Source organism: Eptatretus burgeri, chromosome 11, assembly GCF_056783735.1.
Source record: "Eptatretus burgeri isolate ZD-2024b chromosome 11, Ebu_testis_v1, whole genome shotgun sequence".
In the NCBI taxonomy this organism is placed as follows: Eukaryota; Metazoa; Chordata; class Myxini; order Myxiniformes; family Myxinidae; genus Eptatretus; species Eptatretus burgeri.
The window spans coordinates 50,044,585-50,056,802 of record NC_140971.1 but is presented as its reverse complement, the minus strand read 5'-3'; the positions used below and the strand labels follow the sequence as shown (position 1 = coordinate 50,056,802).

Genomic DNA, 12,218 nt, shown 5'->3' with positions numbered 1-12,218 from the left:
CCAAACCCTGGGCCCGATCCCGTTGAAATTTCAAACCTTCATTCCGCATGACTGTTCCACCATAAAGGTGATGTTTCACATTGATTGATGCAGTTGTTCCAGAGTAAACATTAATTAATATTTTTCCTTCAATCCACTATGGCTGCCAAACGTTGCGTCGTACCTCAAAAGGGGGTGAGAACTCTTTATTCGTCATGGAGAGGAGGTCATAGTGGTGGAGTTTCGCCTGGATCTGTTCAGTCATTTCAGAGAAAAAGACGTTTTAAGATATTATTTTTCAATCCAAGATGGCTGACGAACCATGTGACCTATGACATCACAAGTTTATATTCTGCTTCCAACTGGGTATTGGAACACGTGTGTGAAGTTTCGTGTTAATCGGTAAAGGTGCATTTTTCTATCCAAGATGGCCACCAAACCATGTGACGTGTGACATCATAATTTTTACCACTCGTGCACACACGATGGTAGATGATAATTGCAAACTTTCGATTCGTTAGGTTAAGCGGTTACAGAGAAAACATTATTTAATATTTTTCTTAAATCCAAGATGGCGGCCAAACCGTGTGACTTATCAATTCGAAATTAACAAACTTATATCGCCTACGTGTCCCGAATATACTTCTGAAATCTGCCCTTCATCCGACCAGCGCTTCTGGAGAAGATGTTTGCAGGTTTTAGGGTTTTTTCAAGATGGCCGCCAAACCATGTGACCGATCAAGAACAAATTAACAAACTTGAGAAAGTATAAATAAACCTCATGGGGAATATATGTGTGAAGTTTTGTCTTCATCTGTCTTGCCCTTCTGGAGAAGAAGATTTTTAAAATTTATTCATTTTCAATCCAAGATGGCTGCCGAACCTTGTGACCTATGATATCATAAATTTAAATTCTGCTTTCCATCGTCGACCCGAACAAGTGTGTGAAGTTTCGTGTAAATCGGATAAAGTCTATTTTTCTATCCAAGATGGCCGCCAAACCATGTGACTTCTGAGGTAAAAATTTTTTACCATGTATGCAGACTTGAGGGAGGAAGGCACTTGCAAATTTTCGCTTTGATGGCTTATGAAATACCAGAGAAAACATTATTTAATATTTTTCTTAAATCCAACATGGCGGCCAAACCATGTGATCTATCACTTTGAAATTAACAAACTTGCATCGCATACATGTCACGAATATAGTTCTGAAATCTCGCCTTCATTGGACCAGCGCTTCTGGAGAAGAAGATGTTTGAAGGTTTTAAGGTTTTTTCAAGATGGCCGCCAAACCATGTGACGTATCAACAACAAATTAACAAACTTGAAAGAGGACCTCAGGGGGAATGTGCCTGTAAAGTTTCGCCTCAATCTGCACAGCCGTTCTGGAGAAGAAGATTTTTTTAAAAAAAACACTAAAAAACAAGATGGCGGCCGAATTACGTCACCGATGACGTCAAAATATTTTTTTTCTACGATGAATTTTTGTGTAGATGATGCTCAAGAAATTTCAAATTTTTGCCATGTGGCGTTCTACTTGACGAATTTTTACTGGGATACCTCTTCACTGATGATGTCACGAAAAATCACACGTATTCCGGAGAGGGAGCTTGTTCAAATGTATCAAGCGAAATTTTTTTACCCTAGAAGGTTTCCGAGAAACAGAGGTCCAAATTTATCTGTTTTTTCAAGATGGCGCCCGTATCACGTGACCTATGACATCACAATTATCAATTATGTATGCTATCAAAAAAGATACATATTTGTTGAAAATTTTGTGTAGATTGGTCTTACCATTTCTGAGAAAATGGCATTTAAAGCGAAAAAATTTGGAAATTTTGCAAATTTACGGCGGAAGAAAAATAATAATAAACAGAAGAAAAACAATAGGTTATCCAGTCCATTTGACTGGATACCCTAATAAATACTAACGATTTCAATAGAGCTTCAGCCATGCTTGAAGCCCTAATAATTATATTCAAGGTGGATAAAAGAAATCTAAAGAACTCGGGTGCCACACACCAGACTCATTCATGGATGGGAAGGAGACATAAAAAAACTGGGGGACTCAGCTCTGGCAGCAGTGGAGACAAGCAGGCAATGAAGAGGGATGACGAGGATGATGGGGAGATGAAGACACACAGGCGCGTCAATGAATGGGCTAAGGCAGATGATGGGGAGATGAAGCAGCACATAGATGAAATTGTACAGGGCGAAGACAACAGGCAGAGGCAGGCAGGCAGGATGACCTCCTCTCCTCAGACTTGACTCCCGTCACAATTTTTGTTCTTCACAGAATTCCACCATCCTCTCTCTCATTCTCCTCAGCCAAAAACTTCCCGTTGAGGCTCCTCCATCTCCTCTCCCTGGGCAACTCTCCACCCCCTTGGGAAGCGTCTTGAGTTCCATCCCTGAAGGCGTTCATTACTCTGCCCCTGTCTTTTGCCAAGTCTCCCGGTGCCCCCCGATAGAGGTTTACATAGAGGTTTTACACAATTTCCTTGTCTGACTAACCATAATCCCTGACTAACTATTACCACCCACCACCCGCTGTATGGCACACATTCAAACAAGACAATTCTTAAGCTAACATATCCCTACTTACACATTGAGATGGCTATCTACTCGTATGCATACCATACTACTCAATACATTCCTATCTATCTATGGTGATATCTAACTCCCACCCCCACCCTACCCCCACAAATGTATCAGTATATTTAGTCATAAGTAAATGATAATCATTGCTGCATAAACTTGAAGATACATAAATGGGTTAATTGAAATTCATAAGAATTGTATTTGTTGCACATAAATTTGTATATAATGGTATTTGATGTTCTCATAAACAGTGACAAACATTCTTTTTTTAACAAACAGCAGTGTTCTGGAAATGGAAGAATTATGTAAACAGGCAGACACCCAAGCAAAGGAGCAAGATATTTCAAAAGACATAAAGAAGAAGCCTCCATTGGGAAGGTAAATTTACTTGATTCATAATAAACAAATGAAAGAAAACAAATTGTGATTTTTATCTATTATAAAAAGAAACTATCTCACGCATACTCCAAGCAAACAGGACATTGTACATTCTTATCCTCATAAGTCAGGTGCAAGGAAGTCGGCAATTTGGCATTTAATATTGTAGTGTTTAGTGTTCATGCAGCTAATTGTTGAACCTTATATGGAATTTACACCGAAAAGAAATATTACGCAAAAAAAAAAGATAAAAAATATTATTAAACCTCCACCATTGAAGGTCGGGACATGATGGTGAAAGTTGGGCAAATGGTGGACTGGAAATATTGCTCTCTCCAAGCTTTTTGCATTTGATGTAGAAAATAAATCATTCCTTCTTTCTATTTAATGTAGTAAATGGGATTACTTCAATATATCGAAATGAACATTAATTTAATGGAGCATGTAATGCATGAGTCAAAAGCAGAGTTTCTAGAAACTCAGTGAAACTATTCAAAAACAATCAGGAAGGTTTGCTTTTTTTTTTTTACAAATTACTTATTGTGCTACTACCAATATCCCTTCCTGGAGTGAGAGCTATCAGATATACCAATACTTTAATCAGACATCTTATTGGAAGGAAATGTGTGTGGGATGCAACAATCCAAACATATTGTCCAAAATAATCTTCAGTGCACAAGATTATCCTGTGATGCTGCATTTCAATTGAAGTGTGGACATTGAAATGCCCAAGTCAACAATATATGATGGTGGCTCATGGTTTGACCGAACATTTTGTAAATAAAATGCAGATTAATGTAATAATTTTAGAGGGAATTTATGTTTATAACAATAATAATAATAACCATTCGTTTTACACCGTGAGGTGCACCGGGCTGCCAACGCAGTTTAATTGGCAATGGAGCACAGTCCTGAATGGGTCACCACTCCAACACAGGATGCTTGAATGGCTTATTACACCAGTAATCTGGTACTCATTTTGCCAACCTCAGAAGGATGATCTGAGTCAACCATCCTGGTGTCATTTCAATGGGTAGACAGCAGCTCAACTCAAGACCCAAAGATTTTAAGCCAGCCACCTTAACCGTGAAGCCAACACCAGGCTTAATTTATCACCGTGGGAGATACCAATGATCCGAAATGGTTTGGTTTCCACAGCGTGAAGCCGAGAAATGGTTAGAGGCAAGAGCACTAGCCTAGAGGGGGGAGCAGTACTCCCTCAAGCTGCGGAAAGCTTTGTATGTGGTCACGAGCTCAGGTGGGCTGAGGAAGGACTTTGCACGATGGAGGATTCCCAGTCAGTGACTGGCTTTGGAGCCGAGGTTGGAAACGTGGCTTTCCCAGGAAAGATCATGGCAGATGGTGAGACCCAGAAGCTTGAATGAAAGGACTTCTTCTAGAGGATTGTTGAGAAAGTGGATGGGAGGAGGTTTCCAAACGGTCCTTTCTGAGAGACATAGAGTATGAGATTTGTCCGGATTGAAAGACATATTCCACATGTTGGACCTGTTTGTGATTTTATCCAGATCTGCAGTGAGCGAAGAAGCTACTGCTTTCCGGTCTGAGGGATGGCATGTGGTATGGCAGAGGGTGCAGTCATCAGCAAAGAGATAAATCGGATATTCCAGAGAGTCGGAGAGATCATTGATGAAAACCATAACACTGCCTTGAGGAACTCGAGCCTGGACAGGGTGAGGGGATGAGAGAACTCCATTTCGGGCCACACGTTGGCTGCGACAGGAGAGGAAGTCTGTGAGCCATGAGTGGAGATGGCCTTGGATACCATTGGAAGAGAGTTTTTGGTGAGCCGGGCAGGGTGCCAGACAGTGTCAAAAGCACACAATATGTCTAGGGATATGACTGATTTCATGTCTGGCATTGCGGACCTCCATCCATTGTTGGGAGAGCAGAAGCAGCATCTCTCGGGTAGAGTGCCCTGGTCTGAAACCAAATTGATGATCAGAAATCAAGCCATTGGAGAAGAGGAAGGATTTAATGTCTGAAGAGATGATTGATTCCATAACCTTGCTAATGATTGGGAGAAGGCTGATTGGTCTGTCGTTGCAGGGATCTGTTTTTGCGTCTTTTTCATGCAGGGCAGTAATGTTTGCTGATTTCCAAGCAGATGCCAGATGACCTTGAGCAAATGAGAGGGTGAATAGAACAGAGATAGGGTGTGCAAGAGCAGGGGAACAGAGGAGCATTTTAAAGGTTGTTGAAAAAAAAACTTTTTCTGGAAGTTTTCCACCATTGACACAGTTTTTTTCACCACCTTATTTCACACGTTAAATTAGTTCTTTGTACCTGTTATTTATGTCCTTTAGGACAATGCCTAAAACAGTAAGTTCCTGTTTGGAATTTTTTTCAATTTTTTTGAGTGCCAGATAGACAATAATGACTGAAGCAATTGCCTCACCGTGCTGTGCACATGTGTGCTCAGGACGAGACACTGTACAATTTTCCAAATTCAAAGCTAAAGTACTGCTAAACTGCTGGTTATTGGTCTGATTCACATTCCGATTCACGTTCTTCAGTGTTCAAAATATATAATTCAATTGAAATTAAGTAGTTCCTTAATACAAATAAACTGATAGACTGACAGAGTGAACCAATTGCTTTGCCCCTTTGTTCTCTCCATGCAAGCAAATGAAGTTTCGTGATTTCTTGCAGAATTGCCTTTACAAAATGGACATGTCTGGGGATGTCAATTTACTTAATTTAAATAAAAACATTGATTTAAGGTCATCACATAATAATGAAATATTTTTTCTTCCCTTTAGTTATCACATGCAATTTGGTTTCAGTTAAACTTTTGGATCGGGAATTGGTTTGTAAACTAAAGGGCATTGTGTTCAATGTGACAGATCCAAGACATACCATGCATCGTTGTCGAAAAACAATGACATCAAGAAGAGCAAATCTCTATCTTTACTTCATGTAAGTAAAAGCACAAACAATTACACCTAAGTCATTGTGTCAAGATGTTTAGGTTTCATCCAGTATATTATTTCTGATGCATATTTGAAATGGCACCTTTGAGAAGTAATCCAGCCTATCCCACATTCAGGGCCTCATTGAACTAAGTGCACCAAAGTAATCTTTCAAGGTCAGCACACCAGTAGTATTAATGGCAGTTATCAACAAAATGATTGAGGCTGAAACTGACCTTTGCTCAATGGGTGTTGAAAAGGATTCTAAATAGGAACTTGAACTTTGAACACACATTATCTCAGAACAAGTATCATGTCAGATTGCCTAATTTACTTTTCAACTCAGCAAATACTGTATATATATATATATATATATTTATGTATATATCTCTCTCTCTCTCATAAGAGAGACACTAAAAAGGCCTAGGGAGATGACTCCACAGGTCAGGGATCACTAAACAGGGAAAAGAGGGGGACACAGGAGAAGAGAGTTGAAAAACCTGGACTTGGTGACCTTGGGAGGGAAAAAATTGTGTAAAATATGTGATGTACTGCAGTTTGGGAAAGAAGTTGAGTAAGAGGTGAAGAGTGCAACTCCAGATGAGAACAATCCACGGGTACACCAAATTTCAGTGAAAGAGTAGAAGGTTATCTGCCTTGGCCCTCTTTATAGCATGAGCATCCATCCTGATGAAGTGCAAGGTTGAAATCTGGAGCTCTGGCTCATAGGGGAGAGCAATACCTTGATGTACTCCACATAAATATTTGATACTGTGAGAATTTTAGTGTTTCCAAGTGATGACGGTTGATCGGTTCAATGTTGTTCAAAGACTATGTTACAAAGCTATTTTTCTGGAATGACAAGACAGTTGTTAAACCTATTTTAAATGTCATGTTCTTGGTTTCGGTTGCAGGATGTTAAAAAAAAAATGAGTGAAACTAGTGTTCTGAAATATTCAAAGGTCTCTGTGAAGGCCATTGCGTTGTTCTATATTGGCAGACAAGGTACACCATGGAGGAATGTGTTTACCACTATTGGAAACAATGTGTGGCTGATGTTTTGAGAACCCTTTGTCGGAGTAAAACACTCTTATGGTGACAGTTAGCTTTTTATTCCGTAAAGGATGGTGTGGATCTGCATCAGTGGACAAGATAAAGGATGGATTAATTTCTCATCTACAACCGATGTGATTGATTAGATGAGAGCAATCAGACCACTTTTGTGGTTACCATTGAGAGACATAACCGGTGTATGATGATTGTTTTTAACACTTGATTGGAAAGAATAACTTGAGGAGGAAAACTTTTAACTCTCAAGGTTTATTGCTGTTCACAGTTGCTCAACGTCACACATACCGCAAGGGTAGTTTGTCCAAATATTCCAATAATAGATCTCTTTTCATCATGAACATACCCCTCCCTCCCACAAAATATTTGATTGCTGTGACATTGTAAAAACAATGCACGATTCGTTGGAATTTCATTTTTGTTTTATTTTTAAGGTGACTGTTGTGTCTTCACCTTCATTTTTTATTTCCTTTGGTGGGCCTGCTGGACAATGAATCACACATGGGACTTTGAGGATGCAGCAACATATCTATTATTTAGAGTTTGTTTAATCTTCTTTCAAATCTTATCTATCTGTCTTTACAAATAAATGTCAGTGTGTGTCAGTCCATCAGTCAGTCCGTCTCCTCCGTAACTCCAAAACAATGAAACCTCGCGGCCCCAAACTTTGCATGCATACGAAGAGAACTCCAAGGTAGTGTAAGAATGAAAATTGAGTGTTTGGGTTAATTAAAACACCCATTTCCAAGATAATTAACAGCCTTATTTAATTATCCTTTATCAAGGTGTTATCCTTGGTCAACTCGCTGTCCCTATCTGGGGTTTTAATTCGCCTTTTATTTGGGTCTGCTCAACCATGCCTCGACTTGGAACAGGCCGCAATGGTTTTTTCAAGATAATTTTTTTTCTCTTTCCTCACTAATATCATTGAATGCCTGATCATCATAACTATGAACTGCTGCATACATTGCAAGGCTTATAAATGCCTGTAAACACCAGTGTTTGTGGCTTTATTTCATTTCTGCACATGCCATCACCTCTATAATCTCAATCTCAGCCCAATTTAAAAATGTAAACCTCATAATTTATCTCATCAGCAGCTCCAACTGCTAAAAAAAATGTTAATTTGTCCAATTCGGACATTGCTCGACATTGTGGGCGTCTCTAGGTGCATGGTGTTTGCACCACCGATTGGCGATCGCTAATCACTTGCCAAGCCAACCGTTCCTTATCAACCGTTTCATTGGAGTGCTTGCTTGAGAGCTTAGTGAGCTTGGTTGTTCGTTTCCAGGGAATGGCCACACATGGCTAAAGTATTTGCACTGTCATTGAATATATTGCTAAACTTGAACAACATTCAGGTGCTACTCGCCTGCGTTTGAACCCGCGTTATCGTGCAGGTTCTCTGGCAGTGGATCACCCGCTGAAAATGAGCAATTTTTTTTTTGGATGATCTTCTTTCATTGTAGGATCTGTCACCTCAACATAGATACATACATACATATAAAAATTAATAAACGCTTCGTTTTTAAATGTTTATTCAACCAGTTTGTTGGATTGCTTGCTTGAGTGCTTAAGCCACTTGGCGAGTGCACTTCAAGCTTTGATCTCCACAAGCTTTCATGGCGATACTGCTGTGTGGTTTTCTATGGGGACATCTCCAGAGTTAGGAAGACAAAATAAGTTCGATGATTATAATGAGTAAAAATGTTTTCAGTTGTTACAAAGCAATGATTCGCCACATCATAGCAGGATAGCCGAGAGGTACGCATGCTCACTCTTAGCTGTCTTGCCTGGGTTTGTATCCCGACCCAGCTATAAATTGTCATCCCGGTGTTTCACAAGCAGGGAGATTCATCATTGTGTGCCATCTCTCAGGTGGACATTAAACACTATGTCACACCTGCCGGAATTCCCCTCCCCTCTCTCCTCATCACTCTCCCCTCACCTCTCTCACCCTCTCTCTCCCATCCCTCAACCTCCCTCTCCAGCCCCTCTCTCCCACCCCACCCACTCACCCCTACCCCTCTCTTAAGGGGGCTATTAAGGACTGACGGTTAGTTTTTAATTTAAAATTGCTTCCCAAGAGTATAGTTTGGACAAATCAGATTTGGAGTGAGCCAACCAAAATGGTGAAAGGGTTGCTGCATGTGTGAGCAGGCATGCAGGCAGGCCTTTGCCAGGTTGAGAGCATGGGTTTTAACTGCTACCACCTGGTTTTATATAGAACCAGGCAGTTAAAAAGATGTTGCTGTTTGAACACGTTTTATCACCCTTCCCTTCCCTTCCCCTCATGCTGTCTTCCCTTCCCCTCACACCGCATTACCTTCCCACCATGCTGCCTTCCGGTCCCCTCACGCAGCCTTCCCTTCCTCTCACACTGGCTTCCCTTCCTCTCACACCACATTCCCTTCCTCTCATGCTGCCTTCCCTTCCCCTCACACCATGCTGCCTTCCCATCCACTCGTGCTGCCTTCCCTTCCGCTCACACCACATTCCCTTCCCACCATGCTGCCTACCCTTCTTCTCATGCTGCCTTCCCTTCCCTCATGCTGCCTTCCCTTCCCCTCACACCGCATTCCCATCCCCTCACGCTGCCTTCCCTTCCTCTCACACCACATTCCCTTCCACCCATGCTGGCTTCCCATCCTCCCACGCTGCCTTCCCTACCTCTCACACCACATTCCCTTCCCCTCATGCTGCCTTCCCTTCCCCTCACACCACATTCCTTTCCTCTCATGCTGCCTTCCCATCCCCTCATGCTTTCTTCCCTTCCTCTCACACCACATTCCCTTCCCATCATGCTGCCTTCCCTTCCCCCCACACCGCATTCCCTTCCCATCATGCTGCCTTCCTGTCCCCTCACACCGCATTCCCTTCCCATCATGCTGCCTTCCTTTCCCCTCACACTGCCTTCCCTTCCTCTCACACCACATTCCTTTCCTCTCATGCTGCCTTCCCTTCCTCTCATGCTGCCTTCCCTTCCCCTCACACTGCCTTCCTTTTCCCATCATGCTGCCTTCCCTTCCCCTCATGCTGCCTTCCCTTCCCCTCATGCTGCCTTCCCTTCCCCTCATGCTACCTTCCCTTCCCCTCACACCGCATTCCCTTCCCATAACGCTGCTTTCTCTTCCACTCATGCTGCTTTCCTGTCATCTCATGCTGCCTTCCCTTCCCCTCACACTGCTTTCCCTTCCCCTCATGCTGCCTTCCCTCCCCCTCACGCTGCCTTCCCTTCCTCTCACACTGCCTTCCCTTTCATCTCACACTGGTGGGATGGGAGGTGTGTGGGGATTCTGAAGGCTCGAGTATGGGGAGGGGATCAATGCCTTAGGGTTCGGAGGGAGTCTTGAGGCTAGGGAGAGTAAGGATGGGCAGAGTTTGGAGGGGGATGACATGGCCGTGTCTTTTTATGCCTCAACTGACGAAGACACCAGAGGAATTATGTGGTCATGTTGTCCGTACGTACATCCAGTATGTACGTACGTCCATGAAAATTTTCTCTTGTTTCTCTACAACCACTTATCCGATTGACACGAAATTTTCACCACAGGTGTGACTGCTCATGTAGAATGTTTATATGATAACTACGACGTCATATGACACGTGGTGTGGCAGCCATGTTGGAAAAAAAGGAAAAACTTTGGACCTCCATCGTCAAAACCACGAGATGGAAAAAAATACAACTTGGCACATGTCAAGTTTTAATTTTTCAAGTACTCAACATTGTGATTCCCACCTAATCAAGTCAAGTACTCAACATGGAAAACAAGTATGATTTTTTTTTGATGATATCATAGGTGGCTTCGTTATGACATCATAATTGCATATGTCGAACGCTTAATCCTATCAGTATGAAAATTTTTGAGGGTCATCTAGGGCTAAATTGTATGGGGAAAAAAAATTGGTGATGTCATCGGTCACATGGTTTGGCCACCATATTGTTTTTTTTAACATAAAAAACTTCATAAAAACCTTCTCCGAAACAGCTAAACAGATCGGGGTGAAACTTTATAGGTATCATCGCCTATCAATGAGGAATAAAATATTCTCACCTGTGATGTCATAGGTCACATGGTTTTACAGCTATGATTTTTTGAAAAAAATAAACCTTTAAATATCTTCTCCAGAACGGCTTGACAGATCGAGGGGAAACTTCACCCACATGCTCCCTCAGCCTTAGGGACACCAGGCTGTTCACGATTAATTAATCGGTCACATGGTCTGGCAGCCACATTGGATTGAATGAAAATCTTTAAAAAGATATATATATATACATATATATATATATATATATATATATATATATATATTTCTCTCGAACGGCTTCATCAATCAATGTGAAACGTCAGAGTTATGATCTTGTAGTCGAAGGGAATATATGGTTTAAATTTCAACCTGATCGGATGCATGGTCTGACAGCAAGAATTGTTTCATATTTTGATTCTGGGTTCAGGGATTTAAATCAAACTTGGTATAACTATGTGTAATGATGTAACAATGTGGATGGAGGCATGTCTGGTGACATCGCGACATCGAAGAGTGCCCTTTGAGTTTGTTGAGTTGTCAGAATCACATGTGTGAGTGTACTCACAATAAAAATGCAATTGTGTGTGTGTCACTGTCGGAAAGGAAAGTGTGTGTGTGTATGTGTGTGTGTGTGTGTGTGTGTGTGTGTGTGTGTGTGTGTGTGTGTGTGTGTGTGTGTGTGTGTGTGTGTGTGTGTGTGAGTGTGTGTGTGTGTGTGTGTGTGTGTGTGTGTGTGTGTGTGTGTGTGTATATGTTTATGTCACTGTCGGAAAGGAAATTAGGTGGGAATCGCCAACGCCGGCCTCATTTCCTTTATCTTTTACTCCGATGAACGGTAAGTTCCGAAACATCAGCTTCTCTTTATTCATTGTGGATCACTTACCAGCTTAGGTATTTTATTTATTGTTTGTTTTCACTTCTCTTACTGCCCATGCATATTGCTAATTTTGTGCTGAAATTATCGATTACATTTGAACATAAAACAATGTAAGGTGCTGTACATGGATAGGAACAATGAAAATAGGGATGACATAAAGCAAGGGGCAGACTTGGAGCATGTTGCACAGGAGAAGGGTCTGGGAGTGGAAATAGATACGGGGTTGGTAATCAGACAGCACAGTGCCAAGCACCTAACAGGTAAAGAAAGCAAACAGGTTTTTGGGTTGTATTTGTAGGGAGATAAATTATAAATCCAAAGGTAGTTTTAACACTGTATTGGAATTTAGTGAGGCC

General features: G+C 41.5%; 1 protein-coding gene across 8 annotated transcripts in view; it reads left to right on the top strand.

The window, feature by feature from the left end:
- LOC147017044 (GRAM domain-containing protein 2B-like) overlaps window positions 1-12,218 on the top strand; it is a 115,839-nt gene that overhangs the window by 64,604 nt on the left and 39,017 nt on the right. For 6 of the 8 annotated variants that reach the window (XM_085846410.1, XM_085846413.1, XM_085846414.1 and 3 more), the window contains 2 exons: window positions 2,860-2,958; window positions 5,823-5,895. In XM_085846410.1, the coding sequence (XP_085702536.1) occupies window positions 2,860-2,958; window positions 5,823-5,895 (172 nt within the window). The remainder of the gene's footprint in view (window positions 1-2,859; window positions 2,959-5,822; window positions 5,896-12,218) is intronic. The other 2 variants (XM_085846418.1, XM_085846412.1) reach the window with 1 other exon arrangement.